We start from the raw sequence: 18,914 nt of genomic DNA, 5'->3' as shown, positions 1-18,914 counted from the left end.
TCACGATAATGTATAACCCTCAACAAATATATCTAAAACGTTCCAATCAAACAAAATCCTTGCCAAAGACAAAACCCTTTAAACAGATGCAACACAGCATAGTCTAATGCTCATGTAATACTAGAATTGAGTCTTTTGGTTGACATCCACAGTTTTCTAGATACACCCAGAACAGTTTAAAGTCAGAACAGCTTCCCAGGTAGATTCTGGTCAAGCCACGAACAGCAGATTTTCTACTTAAGGAAAATTTCAGCTAACCTGCAGAATTTTCAAAACCAGAGAGAGAAAGAGACTTCTTGTCAGCTTGCTGTCCCTTCCAAAACTAAAATCCAAACCTGCAGCTCCAAACTGAAAATGAAAAAAAGACTCCTATCACCTGTAAAGTTATGAATATGTATGTATTTGAAACAGTTATCACACACTCGCCTTCGTCCCGTCGTCTGGTAAGATTTACTCTTTTGGCCGTGGAGAGAAAGGGCAGTTGGGAAGTGGAGAGACCAGTGACCGATTAGTGCCTCTTCCTGTCAACATCATCACCACATCTGACATAAATGAAACGGAAGATGGTAAGCAATGTAAATTTCTATACTTTCATACCTCCATTTTATGGAAAATATTTGAATGTGATAGCATATAGGGCAGGATTTTCCAGTCTCGCTTGCCTTGAAACTGGAAAATCTGACCAGAGGCCAATGAACCTTGCTATGGTTCGCCCTTCGCCCGCTCCGATTCCCATGGCAAGCGATACAGTAAAATTGGTCCCATAATGTTAATTTGTGGATATTATATGTTATTATATTTCAGCAAGTCTTTGATCTTTGGTAGAATTCAAATAAGGCGCATTTACCTCATGTGGCATCTCACACGGGAAATTTAAAATACATGTGGCTTCAGGTGGAGGAGATATGGATATAAATTCACAAATGTAATAAATAGGAGCCTGCTCCGCCATTCACTAATCCCATTGCTGATCGATTATAATCTCAATCCACATTCCTTCCTCCTCCGATAACCTCTCACTCCCTTGTGCATCAAGAATCACACATTCTGATCACTTAATGGACACTTTTCACATTTTGTCAGCCTTCTGTATCCTCATTTACATTCCCTTTGTCCCATTCCCTTCTCCCCCTCCCACCACCTCCTCCCCCTCAGTAGTATTCTCTTTGTTCTCTTTGTTCTCAGCTCTGACAAAGGGTCACCTAGACTCAAAACGTTGGCTCTATTCTCTCCCCACAGATGCTGTCAGACCTGCTGAGATTTTCCATCACTTTCTGTTTTTGGTCATGAATCTATCCAGCTCTGCCTTATGTTCAAAGGCTTTGCTCCAACTGCCTTTTGAGGAAGAGAGTTCCAAAAACTCACCATCTTCTGAGAGACAAAAAAGTTCTCCTAATTTCTGTCCTAAATGCTGACTCCTCATTTTTTAACAATGACTCTTAGTTTAGATTCTCCCACAAGAGGAAACCTATTGACCATGCCAAAACCCCTCAGGATCTTATGAGTATGAATCAAGCTGCCTCTTTTTCTTTTAACTCCAGTGGATACAAGCCGATATGTAGATTAAAATCTCCCATGATCATCACCAAACTTTTCTGACCAGGTCCCAATATGTCTTCCTTTATTCTCCATCCTGCTGTATAGCACTTGGGAGGAGGGAGGAATTGGGAATGTGAGGGGTGGGGGGGGAAGGAGGGGTCTGTACTCCACTCCTACAAGTGCATCCTTGCCTTTATCATTTCTCATCTCTACCCAAGCAGGCCACAGAACCAAACACGCTGTGAGAAGAATTTTTGCAGGAGGAAACCGAAGCTTTGCAGAGTACAGTGACGAAGTGGTAAGAAGATAAGTACATCTTATAACCTCGTGGCGGCATTTGGTGGCACCAGTTGGCAGAATGGGATTGGACATTCATTTGGGGCAGAAGGACATTTTAGATAATTGTGGTTTGCTTTTGAAAACTAGCTTTCCTATCTTTATGTCATAAGAACATAAGAACATAAGAAATAGGAGCAGGAGTAGGCCATCTAGCCCTTCGAGCCTGCCCCGCCATTCAATAAGATCATGTCAAATCAATTCCGTTCATGCTCTCCCTGAAGACAGGTCCTCACCTCATTGTCGCCTGATGCTTAATTCTGAGCTAATCCTTAGCAGTGTTTGGTCAATGGTGGATGCCTTCCACTCTCGGAGGCCGGACCAGGAGGCAGGGCCCAACTCTCCCTCAGCTGCAATGGGGACCTAATCCATGCTGTTGACATTATCCTGAATGACATTAGCCACCTAGCCCAATGAGCTGACTGACCCCACTCCCCCGACTTAATGTAATTAATATTTAATGAACTAATCTCTTAATTAATCTGAAAGTATGATGGAAACAGATTCAGTGCTAACTTTCAAAGGTGATTGAATATAAACTTAAAGAAGGGAGAATTGCAGGAGGAAGAAAATTTTCCCATCCTGCCTGCCACAGGAATCGTAGTGCAACAGGACATAAGAACATAACATAAGAGCATAAGAAATAGGAGCAGGAGTAGGCCATCTAGCCCTTTGAGCCTGCCCCGCCATTCAATAAGATCATGGCTGATCTGTCGTGGCTCAGTTCCACATTCCCGCCCTCTCCCCATAACCCTTAATCCCCTCGCTTATCAAAAACACATCAACCCGTGCCTTAAAAATATTTAGCGAGGCAGCCTCCACCACTTCAATGGGCAGAGAATTCCAGAGATTCACCACCCTTTGAGTGAAGAAGTTCCTCCTCAACTCCGTTCTAAACCGCCCCCCCTTTATCTTGAGGCTGTGCCCATGCAAAGGTGCATGGAACTCAGGCAAGATTTCCCGGTCTCGAGGTGAGCACAGCCGGAAGATCCTGCCCATGGATTCTACTGGAGAAAATTGGGTGTTTCTTACCAGTGTTCCTTGTGTACAGATGAACGTTGAATGCTCTTGTTTTTCTTTCCTGTCTAGGAGTCGGTGCCCTCTGTTGACAATATTTTGAGGAGCATCATGACTGTGGACAATTTGCTGGAGAAGAAATTGGACGCAAAGACAAGAAAGTAAGTTTGACTTCCTGAAAAATTCAGTTTGCCCTCTCCAACTTTCACATAACCATCTTCAGAATTTTTCATCATCCTCCAATTGGCAAAGACATGATAGATTTTACTTGCTGGTGCTAAGTCTGGCATTAACACATCTATTTGAAATGAGTTAATACTAATGTTCAAATAACACCAATCAGAAAATTTAAGTTCAAGTCCCTTGTGGAACATATATATTTCGCAAATATGAAATAGGAGGTGATGGCCTAGTGGTACTATTGCTGGACTATTAATCCAGAAACTCAGCTAATGTTCTGGGGACTTTTAACTTGTGTCCCCTTGTAACTGACTCTTCAATTGCTCCCTATCCACTCTGTCCATGCTCCTCATAATCTTGCACACCTCAATCAGGTCGCCCCTCTGTCTTCTCTGCTCCAACGAAAACAACCCAAGCCCTCCCAACCTCTCTTCATAACTTAAATGTTCCAACCCAGGCAACATCCTGGTGAATCTCCTCTGCACCCCCTTCAGTACAATCACATCCTTCCTATAATATGGTGACCAAAACTGCGCACAGTACTCCAGCTGTGGCCTCACCAAAGCTCTACACAACTCCATCATGACCTCTCTGCTTTTGTAATCGATACTCCGATTGATAAAGGCGAGTGAGCCATATGCCTTTTTCACCACCCTATTAACCTACCTTTCCGCCTTCAGAGATCTCCGCACAGACGTGTCAAGGTTCCCTTTGTTCTTTGGAATGTCCCAGTATCACACCTTTCATAGTCTACTTCCTTGCCTTAAATATATTCAATCACAGAGCATCCACATAAATAACGGATAAAAGCAAATTACTGCAGATGCTGGAATCTGAAACCAAAAGGGAAAATATTGGAAAATCTCAGCAGGTCTGGCAGCATCTGTAAGGAGAGAAAAGAGCTGATGTTTTGAGTCTAGATGACCCTTTTTCAAATCTGTCATTGAAGATGTGAGTATATTGGTGGGGTCAGGGTGTGTGATTGATGGCACCTCTGCCACACTGTCTGGAGACAACGCACATCTCTTTAACCTGTGCTTAATGTCTGTGTGGAATTTGCATGTTCTCCCCGTGTCTGTGTGGGTTTCCTTTGGGTGCACCAGTTTCTTCCCACAGTCCGAAGATGTGCGGGTTAGGTTGATAGGTCATGCTAAATTGACCCTAGTTTCGGGGGGATTAGCAGAGTAAATATTTGGGGTTACTGAGATAAGGTGGCATTGTGGTCAGTGCAGATTCAATGGGCTGAATGGCCTCATTCTGTACTGTGGGGATTCTATGATTATGTTGGCATAGAATTCAATTTCGCTCTTTATGTTAACCCTCGTTATACAGAAACACATGTAAAACACATCTTTCATAAGATCCAGCTGCAGCGTTACTGAGAATTTGAATTGTTTATTAGTTAGTAGAAGTATTTCACATTTAAAAATATAGGTAAACAACTATAGTCCAAAAAGGATCATAGGCATCTCTCTTCATGAAAATTCTCGTAACATGAATTAAATTTGTCTGAATTTCATTTACAGGGAAATTGTTCGAGCGTTTTCTACTCCTCAAAGTCTGAGCGGAAGTTTTTTGGATGTCAGGTAAGCAAATGTTTTATCGCCTAACAATTAGCATCAAAATATTCCAGTTTGATTTGTAGTTGTGGTTAGCACTGCTGCCTCACAGCGCCAGCGGCACAGGTTCAATCCCAGCCTTGGGTGACTGTGTGGAGTTTGTCTCCTCTGGGTGCTCCGGTTTCCTCCCACACTCCAAAGCTATGCAGGTTAGACGGATTGCCCATGCTAACTTGCCCCTTAGGGTGGGATTTTCCAGCCGCACTTGCCCCAAAACCGGAAAATCCTGCCCGAGGTCAATGGATCTTTTCATTCTCCGCCTTAAAACCTCCCTCTATTTTAAAGTTTCAGGTCAATGGAACTAATGTCCTTTTTGTTGATTTGGTGTCAAATTTCTGTCTGTTGAAGCGCTCCTTGGGACACTGTGGCTGGAATTTTACCATCCCCGCCCACTACAGGAATCCTAGTGGGAGAGGGACGGACCATGGAACGGTCCGTTGACCTCGGACAGGATTTTATGGTTTCAGAATTAGTGAGGCTGTAAAATCCTACCCATAAACTGGAACTCTACCACCCTGCCCACCATGGAACCGGAACGGGGAAGGGAGCGGACAACAGGAATGTCTGTTGACTTTGGACAGGACCTTCCAGTCACGCTCGCTCGAGGCCATAAAATCCCGCCCATGGTGTTGCAGACCACGACATAGAGTCGCTCGGCACAAAGAGCCAATACGTCAACCATTCTGCAGTAACACCATAACATCCAGTACAATGTCTTAAAACAGAATATAACAGTTGCTGAGCATCTGAAGTTTAATCAAACAGGAAGTGCTAGAAAAGCTCAGGAAACCTGGCGACATCTATGAAGAAAAATCCAGAGTTCATGTTTCAAGTCTAATATGACTCTTCTTCAGAACAATATCTAATGGTTCCCATAATGCATTGATAATCATTCTTGGTATCTTTCAAAATAGCAAGGACGGTCATTTCGAAACAAGTGAAGAGATGTCCGGTCTGGATATGTCTGCTGTATATCTGGGCTTTGTGAAGTTGGCAAAAAACACCTCAATGTTAGATCAGGTAATGTTACTGACTAATCGCTCCTGAGTACCTATAGAATTTCACACCTTCAAACACTGGAACACACTTTACTCCCTCGCTAAACATCTCTGGGGCGGCACAGTGGTTAGCATTGCTGTCTCACAGCGCCAGGCACCCGGGTTCGATTCTGGCCTTGGGTGACTGTCTGTGCGGAGTTTGCACGTTCTCTCCGGGTCTGCATGAGTTTCCTCCGGGCACTTTGGTTTCCTCCCAAAGATGTGCAGGTTAGCCAGATTGGCCATGCTAAATTGACTCCTAATGTGTCCCAAGATATGAATATTAAGAGGACTAGCAGGGTAAATGGTTGGGGTTAAGGGAATGGGGTAGGGGCGTGGGTCTGGGTAAGATGCTTTGTTGGAGAGTCAATGCAGACCCTCTTCTGCACTGTCGGGAATCCATGATTCTGACTCTCTACCTCCTTTTATTTCTTCAACATATTCCTTGAAACTTAGCTCTTTGACCATGCTTCTGGTCATCCCAATAATATCCTGCTACATGTCTTAGAATCTAATTATTTTTATTAACACGTCTGTGAAACACCTTGGGAGGTTTTATTATGTTAAAGTCATGGTATGAATATCAGCTGCTGGTGTTACCATCACTGGATCCTCCACTGTCAACATCCTTGGGGTTACCATTGACCAGAAACTCAACTGAACTCGACACATAAAAATAGTGGCTACAAGAGCAGGTCAGAGGCTAGGAATACTATAAATCATGACTCCCCAAAGCTTGTCCACCATCTACAAGGCATAAGTCAGGAGTGCGATGGAACACTCCCCACTTGCCTGGATATGTGCAGCTCCAACAGCACTCAAGAAGCTCGACACCATCCAGGACAAAGCAGCCTGCTTGATTGGCACCACATTCACAAACATCCACTTCCTCCACCACCAATGCTCTGTGGCAGCAGTGTGTATTATCTACAAGATGCACTGCAACAATTCACCAAAGATCCTTAGATGGCATCTTCCAAATCCATGACCACTTCAATCTAGAAGGACAAGGGCAGCAGTTACATGGGAACACCACCACCTGCAAGTTCCCCTCCAATCCACTCACCATCCTGACTTGGAAATATATCACCATTCCTTCACAGTGGCTGGGTCAAAATCCTGGAATTCCCTCCCTAACAGCATTGCGGGTCAACCCACAGCACGTGGACTGCAGTGATTCAAGAAGACAGCTCACTTCTCAAGGGCAACTAGGGATGGGCACTAAATGCTGGCCAGCCAGCGATGCCCATGTCCCACGAATGAATAAAAAAAAAATCACCTTTAAACACAACCCTAAGGCTGATTTGTATGGTTACAGCAAGAAACTTTTATGGGCCCCCACATTTTACACAGTGAATAACCCACTGGTCCTACTGAGTAACAATCCAAGATTCAAAGCTTACTCACTGGGGATATGTGGAGGGGGATTTGAACACCGCATCTTTTGACTCAGAGGCAGGAAAGTTGCCATTAAGCCAAAGACTCAACTCTTCCTAGTTCAATAATACTGGATTTCACTGTGCAGGTATTCTGGTAAAGACATCGAAACATACTGTCTGATAGCTGTGCGTTAATCTGCTTGGTGTGATGCTATTCCAAGCCCTGACACTGCTTACCTAAAGGCTGTCTCATTATAGTTAATCTGGTGCAATAGTATTGTACTGAAAGATGCTGTGGGATTTATATCAATAAATATATTTTATGCAAAAATAAAAATGCTGGAGAAATGCACCAGGTTTGACAACATCTGTGCAGAGAGAGAATAGAGCCAACTGCCGGAATGATCTGTCATCATTAATGATATTTAAAACTGGGCAGCACAGTGACACAGTGGCTAGCACCATTGCCTCACAGCTCCAGGGACTAGAGTTCAATTCCAGTGACTGTATGTGTGGAGTTTGCACATTCACCCTGTGTCTGTGTGGGTTTCCTATGGGTGCTCTGGTTTCCTCCCAGAGTCCAAAGACATGCGGGTTAGGTGGACTGGTCATACTAAATTGCCCCTTAGTGTCCCAAGATGTGTAGGTTAGATGGATTAGCCATGGTGAGCGTGTGGGGTGACAAAGATGGCAGGGGGCCTGGGTAAGATACTACATCAGAGAGTCAATGCAGACTCGATGGGCCGAGTGGCCTCTTCTGCACTGTAGAGATTCTATGATTTGATTCTACAATTGGAGAGCTGATCACTCAAGGAATCGAGGAACTGAGAACTGTGCAGGAATATGATCTTGAAGCCAAAGGGCAGCCATGATCTTACTGATTTACAGAACAGACTCGATGGGCTGAATGGTCTACTCCTGATTCTATTTCTTTATGTTCGCCTATTAATGCACTAAAGTAGATTTTCTTTATTATGAAGATATTACAATCCTGCCACTAACATTTGTGATTTTACAGGTGAAGAATGCAGCCCAGAATTCCCTGATCCCGTCATTACCTCGATCTCCGGCTTGTGTGGAAGCATTGCGAGTTTACATTATTCTCCCAGAACTGATTGCTGTTCTGGAAGATCCCAGGGATTCAGCAATGCTGACAAACTCCTTAAACAAAGCCATTCTCTCACTCAGAGAACAATCTTTCAAAATTCTTGGTAAGGTTTTTAAACTTTTTTTTCAAAACATAATTAAAAGCACTTACGGTCACAATTAAAAGAAAATAATTCAGACATCAAATTGGGCTTTTGCATTTTGTACATTCCAACATTGACAATGCTTCAAAAATTACCTCATTGACTGTAAAGTACTTTGTGGTGTCCAGATATTGTGAAAGGTGCTATAGAAATGCAACCCTCTCTGTATTTCTATACTGCCTTCAGGGGCCAAATATGCATGGTGATAATAATTAAACAAGGTAAGGACTGGTGCAGCTCCTGATCACAGAAATACCATGCCGGAATTCTACCATCTCGCCTGCCAGGGAATCGGAGCGGACAACGGAAATCTCAGGCAGGATTTCCAGTCTCGCCCGAGTGACGCTGTAAAATCCCACCCCCAGGTAAACACAGTTTCTGCCAAAGTTCAAGCAGCTGATCAGGAACACTCCAGCAGAAAGGGGTGGGACAACTGTTTGAAGAGTGGCAACTTGAAGGATGGCATGGTGCCTCACAGTGCTTCCATTCCCAGCTTGGGTCACTGTCTGTGTGGAGTCCGCACATTCTCCCTGTGCCTGCGTGGGTTTCCTCTGGGTGCTCCAGTTTCCACCCAGAGTCTGAAAGACGTGCTGGTTAGATACAGTGACCCGAACAGGTGCCGGAGTGTGGCAACAAGGGGAATTTCACAGTGACTTCATTGCAGTGTTAATGTAAGCCTTCTTGGGAGTAAGAAATAAACTTTAACTTTTTTTTAAGCTTTTTGTTCTATCTTTATCATTCATTATTGTGTTTGGTTTTTCGATGTGTTACTGATCTTGCTGGCTGTGTTTTATGTTGCCTGAACATTTCTGCACTCCTTCTTGTCTAGGATACTGGTGGGGTACAATGCCTTATTATTTCTTCTTGCGCCTCGTGCGGAGGTATCAAAAAGTGTCAAAGCAACTTCTTCAACAAGCCATGGCAGACACTTCAAAAGGCAACTCCAAACTACACGATTCATTCAAAATTTTACAAGCACTTTACAAGGTAGGTGAAAGTTCACCTGGACCTCTACTTTGGATGCCTCTTCACCTTGTTTCACCTTTGACTGGCTTGTGCCAGGAACTCAGCTTCAAATGATTCACAAATTCCATCCTCTTTGACCAGTCACCTCACTGCACTCCGTACAATTATTGGCAATCTGTTTTTCACCCACGCGCTTGGAACATTGGTGACTAGTGGAGTGCCCCAGGGGTCGGTGCTGGGACCTCAGCTATTTACCATTTATATAGATGATCTGGAGGAGGGAACCGAGTGTGGGGTGTCGAAATTTGCTGATGACACCAAGATTGGTGGAACGGCAAATTGCGTGGAGGGTGTGGAGAGTCTGCAGAAGGATCTAGATAGGCTGGGCGAATGGGCCAGGAACTGGCAAATGGAATTTAATGTTGGCAAGTGCGAGGTGGTCCACTTTGGTAGGAATAACGGTAGGAAGGACTATTACTTACGTGGCAAAAAACTGCAGCAGGCGACGGTGCAGAAGGACCTCGGGGTCCTTGTGCATGAGTCGCAAAAACCCAGCTTGCAGGTGCAGCAGGTGGTCAGGAAGGCGAATGGGATGCTGGCCTTCATAGCGAGGGGGATTGAATATAAAAGTAGGGAGGTCTTGCTGCAGTTGTATAGGGCATTGGTGAGGCCGCAGCTGGAGTACTGTGTGCAGTTTTGGTCGCCGCACTTACGCAAGGATATTTTGGCCTTGGAGGAAGCGCAGAGGAGGTTTACTAGGCTGATACCGGAGTTGAGGGGGTTGAGCTATGAGGAGAGGCTGAATAAAGTAGGCATGTACTCGTTAGAGTTTAGAAGAATGAGGGGAGATCTCATTGAGACGTATAAGATGATGAATGGGATGGATAGGATAGAGGTGGAGAGACTCTTCCCGCTCAGATAGGACAGTAGGACTTGGGGGCACAGCCTCAAGATAAAGGAGGGGCGGTTTAGAACGGAGTTGAGGAGGAACTTCTTCACTCAAAGGGTGGTGAATCTCTGGAATTCTCTGCCCGTTGAGGTGGTGGAGGCTGCCTCGCTAAATATTTTTAAGACGCAGGTTCATGGGTTTTTGATAAGAGAGGGGATTAAGAGTTATGGGGAGAGGGCAGGAATGTGAGCTGAGCCACGACAGATCAGCCATGATCTTATTGAATGGCGGGGCAGGCTCGAAGGGCTAGATGGCCTACTCCTGCTCCTATTTCTTATGTTCTTATGTAACATTTTACTAGATGGTGAAAGGGCCTGATGAATCTAAAATTGCTGTTACACTTGGGTTAATGTGGTCAAAACTGAGTCATGTATTTTCCACCATTAGGTGGACATCATGGTCTTAATATTAGCCTAAGCTGCTCAGTAGGAACGGCACACGTTCCATTTGGACATCCAGCCCACACCCAGTCCAAATAAACTCTGCACTGAAATCAATGGAAAGTTAAAGTAAAGTCAGACAGGGTGTGAAATGGACATTCAACCCATTCTTAATCTTAAACTTGACTTTTCTGGGTCATTTGTAATCTGGGTCATTTGTAAATTGCTCTGATTGTGAAATCCAAGTCCGCTGCCAGTATGAGTGAAACGTGTCATTCGCAAGATCACCCTCACCGCTTTCTCCTGTATCTCAAGTGTAAATATGGTTTAATTTACTCTATAACAGAGCAAACGTCATGTGATCAATTGGAAGGAATGGGACAGAGTGCCTTACCCAAGCCCTTTCTCCCACCCTATCCCCGTAAGCCCACACTTTATCATGGCTAATCCATCTGACCTACACGTCTTGGGACACTAAGGGGGCAATTTCGCATGGTCGGCCCACCGAATCCACACATTTTGGACTGTGGGAGGAAACCGGAGCGCCCGAAGGAAACTCAACACAGACATGGGGAGAATGTGCAAACTCGACACAGACAGGCTGGAACAGTATGGTAGCACAGTGTTTAGCACTGCTGCTTCACAGCACCACGGATCCTGGTTCGACTCCTGGCTTGGGTCACCGTCCGTGTGGAGTCTGCATGCTCTCTGTGTGGGTTTCCTCCAGGTGCCCCAGTTTCCCCCCACAATCTGAAAGACATGCTGGATCGGTGCACTGACCCAAACAGTTGCTGGACTGTGGCGAATTTCATAGTAACTTCATTGCAGTGTTAATGTAAACCTTGTGATTAATAAATAAACTTTACTTTACTTTTTGAGCCCAGGTCCCTAGCACTGTGAGGCAGCAGTGCCAACTACTGTGCCAGCCATGCTGCCCACTTGCACCGTTCAGCCTTTCTCATGTCATATCTCTCTATAATAATCAATCTTCCTACTAAGGTGCGTGGGGATTTAGCTGCCTAGAAGGAAGCAGGCAAAAATTGTTTCATTATAAATACCTCGTAGGTGCAAATATGCAATTTAACCATGGGTTAACGGTGAAAAAACTGGTCATACACAATAGCAACATTTTAAAGGGAGCATTGATAGTAACATAGGAATTTCTGTGCATAAAAGACCAAATCTGTCTAATTTGCTTTCTATCATGGAATGGTTATAGCACAAAAGAAAATGGCCTCCTTCTGTGCTATAACCATTCTATGATAGAAAGCAAATTAGACAGATTTGGTCTTTTTTACACAGAAATTCCTATATGTGTCTGTGTTAACTCTGAGAAGGAACAGTTCACTGAGAGCCACTCCCCAGCCTCCTCTTCATAATCCTGCACATTCTTCCTTTTTAGCTAAAATCCAACTGGTGATCCAAAGTCAGCTGTTGCTGTCAAGCATGCTACCCTTATCACATGTCATGTCTGAAATTACTTTGGTCCTGTATCCCAAAATGTTATTTTTTTTTATTCATTTGTGGACATGGGTGTCACTGGCTGGCCAGCATTTATTGCCCATCCCTAGTTGTCCTTGGAGGGCAGTTGAGAGTCAACTACATTGCCGTGGGTCACATGTAGACCAGACCAGGTAAGAATGGTAGATTTCCTTCCCCAAAGGACATTAGTGGGTTTTTCCGACAATCAACAATGGCTTCATGGTCATCAGTAGATTATTAATTCCAGATGTTTTATTGAATTCACCATCGGCCGTGGCGGGATTCGAACCCAAGTCCCCAGAACATTAGCTGAGTTCCTGGATTAATAGTCTCGGGCTAATACTACTAGCCATCGCCACTCAATGAACATAAAATATTAATTTATATTTCATTGTATCCTGACAGGCAAACTTGAGGAGATTTGACAAGGTTCCAGAGAGAAATTTCTGCATTCCTGTCATGAAAATTTTTAAAAACTCTTTACTGGTAAGTGAACAAATGTTTCTATAAAAGGCTGATTTGAAAATGATCCCAGGGCTTTCTGTTTCTCTGGCTCTTGTGTTAAGGAGTCATTCTCCTGTGACCCATTCCTGCAACTTCAACAGAAGCCTGCCTTGAGGGCCGGAAGATAGGTTTTTGTATTTGAAAGTTGCTGCCTCAGATTTTTCACTCAAGATTTTAATTTCCCAATCTCCATGGCAATTTGAGAAGTAGATCCGACCGGATCGAAGGGTTTCTCCATTGCAGCAACTGTGGAGCTGGTAGATAATGAGGCGCCACCTCTGGCAGGAAGCTGTATTTACAGCGTGACGTTTACATAGGCAATTTCCATTCCAAACATGGACATCGGCAGATAAATGATGGGAAATCCCAACACAGAATGGTAAAAATATGACAGTGGGAAGAAAGAAAGGTTTGGTAAATAAAGTGGATGCAGATAGAAGATGTTGAATATAGTATAGCATTGATTATTCATAAATGTTTTGTAACTGTTCCATTCAAAGTGAATGCTGCTTCACATTTTACCTAATCCTGGATGTCACCGTTCGATACAAGGTCAAAGAGAAATAGAATTAAAACATTTTACAGAAGACATTTGGCCCATCCTGCTTGTGCCAGCTCATTGAAAGAGCGATAAGAATTAATCCCACTCTCCCCTGTTCCTGGACCTGCAAATTTCTCCTTTTCAAGTATCTAACCAATTCCTTTCCCAATCTTACTACTGAATCTGCTTCATCAGCCTCTCGGGCAAGGCATTCCAGATCAATGCAATTTGCTGCATATAAATGAACTTCATTTCCCCCTTGTTCCTTCGTTAGGTACCAGAAAAAGTTATACCATTAAACTCTGATTCTGATTTGCGACCTGAATATTCATCCTGAGTCAGGGTGCGCAGTCGCAGGAGATTTTCCGAGTCCTCAAACCTGACCTGGCATTAATTCCCAGCATGTCCTTATTTTCGCATGAGGGTGGTGGGTGCTAACTGGAACCTGACTCGCCACCCTTGGAAACAGTAGTAATGATACGGGGGCTGGCAGGGGTAGGGGTGGTGGGAGTGGTGTTGGCAACATGGGTTACAAAACTCAGCTGGACATCAAAGCAAGGCCCGGGAAGGAGTTCTTGCTCTGAAGCAGGAAATGGTTGGCTGGCTTACAGTAGCTTAGGAGGAAGACATTGGACAACAGTGTCGGTGCGGAGTTTGCACATTCTCTCCGTGTCTGTGTGTGTTTCCTCCCACACTCCAGCAGGTTAGGTGGATTGCCCATGCTAAGTTGCCCTGTGTAGGTTAGGGAGATTAGCGTGGTAAATATGTGAGGTTACGGGGATGGGGGCTGGGTGACATACTCTGTTGGAGAGTCGGTGAAGACTCGATGGGCTGAATGGCCTCCTTCTTCTCTGTAGGAATTCTATGAAGCTATATGTTGACACTGCAAGAGATGGCCCATCATGAATTTTCCCAAAGAAAATCCAATCATTCCTGCTGGCCGTTCATTTTATAATGAAGGAAGTCACTGTAGATAACGCTGGTAAAGCTTCATAAAACACAGCCTTAGGGATGGCAGCATCTTGGCATAGTATCAGCTGCTAACAATGTTCTGCATTGACTGAGATTAATGCAATGCCTCCAGAAATGACTGATACAAACTTTTCCTACCACACGTTCAACCGGGTGCCTACTTGTGACGCTAATAAATAAACACTAAAGACTTTAATAAGAACATAAGAAACAGGAGCAGGAGTAGGCCATCTAGCCCTTCGAGCCTGCCCCACCATTCAATAAGATCATGGCTGATCTGTCGTGGCTCAGTTCCACATTCCCGCCCTCTCCCCATAACCCTTAATCCCCTCTCTTATCAAAAACCCATCAACCCGCGTCTTAAAAATATTTAGCGAGGCAGCCTCCACCACTTCAACGGGCAGAGAATTCCAGAGATTCACCACCCTTTGAGTGAAGAAATTCCTCCTCAACTCTGCTCTAAACCGCCCCCCCTTTATCTTGAGGCTGTGCCCCCTAGTCCTACTATCCTTTCTGAGCGGGAAGAGCCTCTCCACCTCTATCCTATCCATCCCATTCATCATCTTATACGTCTCAATGAGATCTCCCCTCATTCTTCTACACTCTAACGAGTACAAACCTAGTTTATTCAGCCTCTCCTCATAGCTCAACCCCCTCAACTCCGGCATCAGCCTAGTAAACCTCCTCTGCACTCCCTCCAAGGCTAAAATATCCTTGCGTAAGTACGGCGCCCAAAACTGCACACAGTACTCCAGCTGCGGCCTCACCAATGCCCTATACAGCCGCAGCAAGACCTCCCTACTTTTATATTTAATCCCCCTCGCTATGAAGGCCAGCATCCCATTCGCCTTCCTGACCACCTGCTGCACCTGCAAGCTGGGTTTTTGCGACTCATGCACAAGGACCCCCAGGTCCCTCTGCACCGAAACGTTAGGAGGTATTTCTGGATTCAGGGACCTGGCACCGTTTTGGATGCGGCGCAGGGCCCTCCTGACTGCGCAAATATTCGGGCCTAGTTGTTAGTAGAAACACCGCCGGCAGGATTTTAACGGCCTTGTTTGGGTGAGGCTCGTAAAATTCCGCCCAAGGCCAATGAAGAATTCCGTCCTGATTCCGGGGTGGGAGAGGCTGTGAAATTTTGGCCGGTGAGTGGGATTTTCCAGCCACACCCCAAAACCAGAAAATCCCACCCAAAGCCTCCTCCTCGTCTGCTCCGATTCCCGTGGCGAGCAGAATGAGAAAATTCACTCCCTCAGGTAACTTTATAATGTGGAATAGGGAAGAGTTGAAGCCAGAGCTCCAGGTTACATTCAGATGTGTTTTCCACACTAGTGGGTGTCATTTCTAATATGTCTAGATCAATTTATTTATTTATTAGTCACATGTAAGGCTTACATTAACACTGCAATGAAGTTACTGTGAAATTCCCCAAGTCGCCACACTCCGGCGCCTGATCGGGTCAATGCACCTAACCTTTCAGAGCATGGGAGGAAATCGGAGCACCTGGAGGAAACCCATGCAGACACGGGGAGAACGTGCAAACTCCGCATAGACAGTGAGCCTGGTATTCGAACCTGGGTCTCTGGCACTGCACTTTGAGGAGCATCTTCATTGAGGAAAGGGAGTTGGTTCAGCTGGAAAGAAGAATATTCAGTTAATTTCGAAGGCAAAAGAACAACATCAAAAACAAGGTTTAACCTCTTCAATGTTCAAATTTTCAGTGCCCTGAATTTGATTATTTGTTGAAACAGAATCATAGAATTCCTACATTCAGAAGAAGGCCATTCAGCCCATCAGGCCTGCGCCGACAACAATCCCACTTATCCCCATACCCCACATATTTACCCCGCTAATAATAGAGTCAATTTAGCACGGCCAATCCACCTAACCCCACATCTTTGGACTGTGGGAAGAAACAGAGCATCCGGAGAAAACCCACACAGACACGGGGAGAACATGTAAACCCCATACAGACAGTGACCCAAGGTGGGAATCGAACCTGGATTCTTGTAGCTGTGAGGTGGCAGTGCTAACCACTGTGCCACCATACCACCTAAGCACAAAGCTAATTATTTGTAAACTAATACACACTTTTACTTATTTCCACATTTTACTTTCAGGCATGTGTTAAGATGTTGCTTCCTGTGAATCCCCAATTTATAATGAATCAGGTAATTCTTTAAGTATATACAATGCTTTGTGAATGTGAGCAGAAAGTGAATGAAGATAGAAATTCATAGAAATGTTGTACAAAATCTTTAACTCATTCTTTAAGTATTGAATTGATTTATTGTTGTCACGTATATTGGGACACGGTGAAAAGTATTGTTTCTTGTGCGCTATACAGACAAAGCACACTATTGAGAGAGGACATAGGGTAGAAGGAAAGTTGAGGGTGCAGAATGTAGTCCTGCAGTTACCGATAAGGTGTAGAGAAAGATCAACTTAATACGAGGTAGGTCCATTCAAGAGTCTGATGGCAGCAGGGAAGATGTTCTTGAGTCAGTTGGTACGTGATTTCAGACTTCTGCATCTTTTTACCGATGGAAGATGATGGAAGAGAAAATGTCCGGGCTGTGTGGGGTCCTTGATTATGTTGGCTGCTTTTCCGAGGCAGTGGGAAACGTAGATGGAGTCAATGAATGAGAAGTTGGTTTGTGGGATGGACTGGGCTACGGTCATGATCCTTTGTAGTTTCTTGCGATCTTGGGCGGAGCAGGTGTCATACCAAGCTGTGATACATCTGGGTTGAGAAAAAAGACACACTGCCGAAACTTTTGCACTTGCACTGATCAGGACAGGTTCACAAGAATATTGAAGCCCTAAGGGAACAACAATTTATATGCATGAGAAATGATGCTGATTGGCTGGCAAATGGACTTTGATTGGCCATGGCATTGCCACGGAGAATGTGACAGGGAATGGTCACCCCAAATCTTTTGTTCAAATTCAAAAGAGACAAGGTTGAGAAGTGTCCTGGGGAATGAAATAGGGAACATTATCTCTCAATATTTTACTAGACAAAAAAGGTGTCTGGGCAAATTCCATTTGCCTGCGGAGGGTCCAACCATTCATATCAATATATGGACATTCCATCAAGTGTAAGTGAGGCAGCCACACTGCAACTGATAATCCTCAATTGTTCATTAGTCTAATGCTTGGCATAGTCACAATTGTTCAGTAAGTGCTGCTCAGTTGGCTGTTCACAACAGACAGAGTCCTGCTCTACTGAACCAGCCCAAACTTGCAAAACTGAGAACATAGTGTCCAGCATTAGATGTGATTCCAAAATTGGACGTACTTACTGAACAATCCCAAGTGTGCAAAACAAAGCTTCTGGGGCAAAAGCAAAATACTGCAGATGCTGGAATCTGAAACAAAAGCAGAAAATGCTGGGAAGTCTCAGCAAGTCTGACAGCATCTGTGAGGAGAGAATAGAGCCAACGTTTCGAGTCTAAATGACCCTTGGTTAGAGCTCAAACGAGGCAGACGCTGAAGGGTCATCCAGACGCGAAATGTTGGCTCTATTCTCTCCCCACAGATGCTGTCACACTTGCTGAGATTTTCCAGCATTTTCTGTTTTTGTTACAAAACCTTTGGGGTAACTGTTCATTCTCCAAGCCTTGATCAATGAAAATCCACTTACCAACCAATCAACTGCCTATTTCGCATGCGGCACAAATTAGAAATTTGTTAATCTGGCCTGATGAGTGCAAGATGAAAAAATTTGACAGGAAAGTCAGTGCAGACGCGATGGGCCAAATGACTTCCTTCTGCACTGTCAGGATTCTATGATGATTCCAAGCATATTGCTTGCTTCAGCAACATTTAAGTTCTCTACTGTCAAGCAGCTAGTTCATTCCTTATTACTGAGATGACCATTAATGAGTGTGTCCCCTCAGTTACATCTTGTAGTGTGTTTGAATCTCAAATTTAGTGCACCTGTCTTGGAAGTGGAGGATGAGGTTTATTGCTTAAGGGGCCAGCCTTCATAGAGAAAAAAAATTAAGATTTTTTTTATTTTGGCCAGGAGTTAGAGAGGGATGGCAGGGACAGGATGGGCCAAATGGCTTCCTTCTGTGCTGTAACCTTTCCATGTTTCTATAACTAAACAATGAAGTTAGGAGTGACTTTAGGGAACTGTTAACACAAGCGTCTGAATCCCAACAGAGCAAAAGATTTATTCTTATCCACTCTGCTGACATTCGAATTATATTCTCACGATTATCCAGTTCTAAGACAGGGTTCTTATTGGCGATGTGTGTCATTCAGGCAAGCTATCGATTGTAGAAATATAAATGAGGCATTTCCAGGGATTTTATCCACAAGGATAGTTGGGGTGGTTAGCACTGCTGTCTCACATCTCCAGCGACCCAGGTTCAGCATTGGGTGACTGTGTGGAGTCTGCACATTCTCCTCTTGCCTGCGTGGGTTTCCTCCGAGTGCTCCAGATTCCTCCCACAGTCCAAAGATGCGCGGGTTAGAGTGGATTGGCCATGCTAAATTGCCCCTTAGTGTCCGAAGGTGTGTTGGTTAGATGGATTAGCCATGGTGAACATGTGGAGTTACAGAGAAGGCACAGGGCAGGGGGCCTGGGTGAGATACTCTGTCAGAGAGTTGGTGCAGATTTGAGGGGCTGAATGGCCTCTTCTGCACTTTGGGGATTCTCTGATCTGGAGTTGTTCTCCTTTGAACAAAGAAAATTGTGGGGAAATTTGATAGAGATGTACAAGATAATGACAGGTTTACATGAATTAGATGAA

General features: G+C 44.5%; 1 protein-coding gene across 1 annotated transcript in view; it reads left to right on the top strand.

The window, feature by feature from the left end:
• The window catches only part of LOC145347728 (putative E3 ubiquitin-protein ligase HERC4), a 54,205-nt gene that overhangs the window by 13,455 nt on the left and 21,836 nt on the right, over positions 1–18,914 (top strand). Inside the window, exons 7-15 of the mRNA XM_080195476.1 lie at positions 412–566; positions 1,761–1,837; positions 2,965–3,053; positions 4,599–4,658; positions 5,606–5,711; positions 8,126–8,318; positions 9,187–9,344; positions 12,540–12,620; positions 16,272–16,322. Coding sequence (XP_080051602.1) covers positions 412–566; positions 1,761–1,837; positions 2,965–3,053; positions 4,599–4,658; positions 5,606–5,711; positions 8,126–8,318; positions 9,187–9,344; positions 12,540–12,620; positions 16,272–16,322 — 970 coding nt within the window. The remainder of the gene's footprint in view (positions 1–411; positions 567–1,760; positions 1,838–2,964; positions 3,054–4,598; positions 4,659–5,605; positions 5,712–8,125; positions 8,319–9,186; positions 9,345–12,539; positions 12,621–16,271; positions 16,323–18,914) is intronic.

The sequence above is a fragment of the Carcharhinus amblyrhynchos genome, chromosome 1 (assembly GCF_965287045.1).
Source record: "Carcharhinus amblyrhynchos chromosome 1, sCarAmb.v2.hapA, whole genome shotgun sequence".
Taxonomy (NCBI): Eukaryota; Metazoa; Chordata; class Chondrichthyes; order Carcharhiniformes; family Carcharhinidae; genus Carcharhinus; species Carcharhinus amblyrhynchos.
Note: the sequence above shows the minus strand (reverse complement) of the source record. Positions and strands in the feature narration are given on the sequence as shown.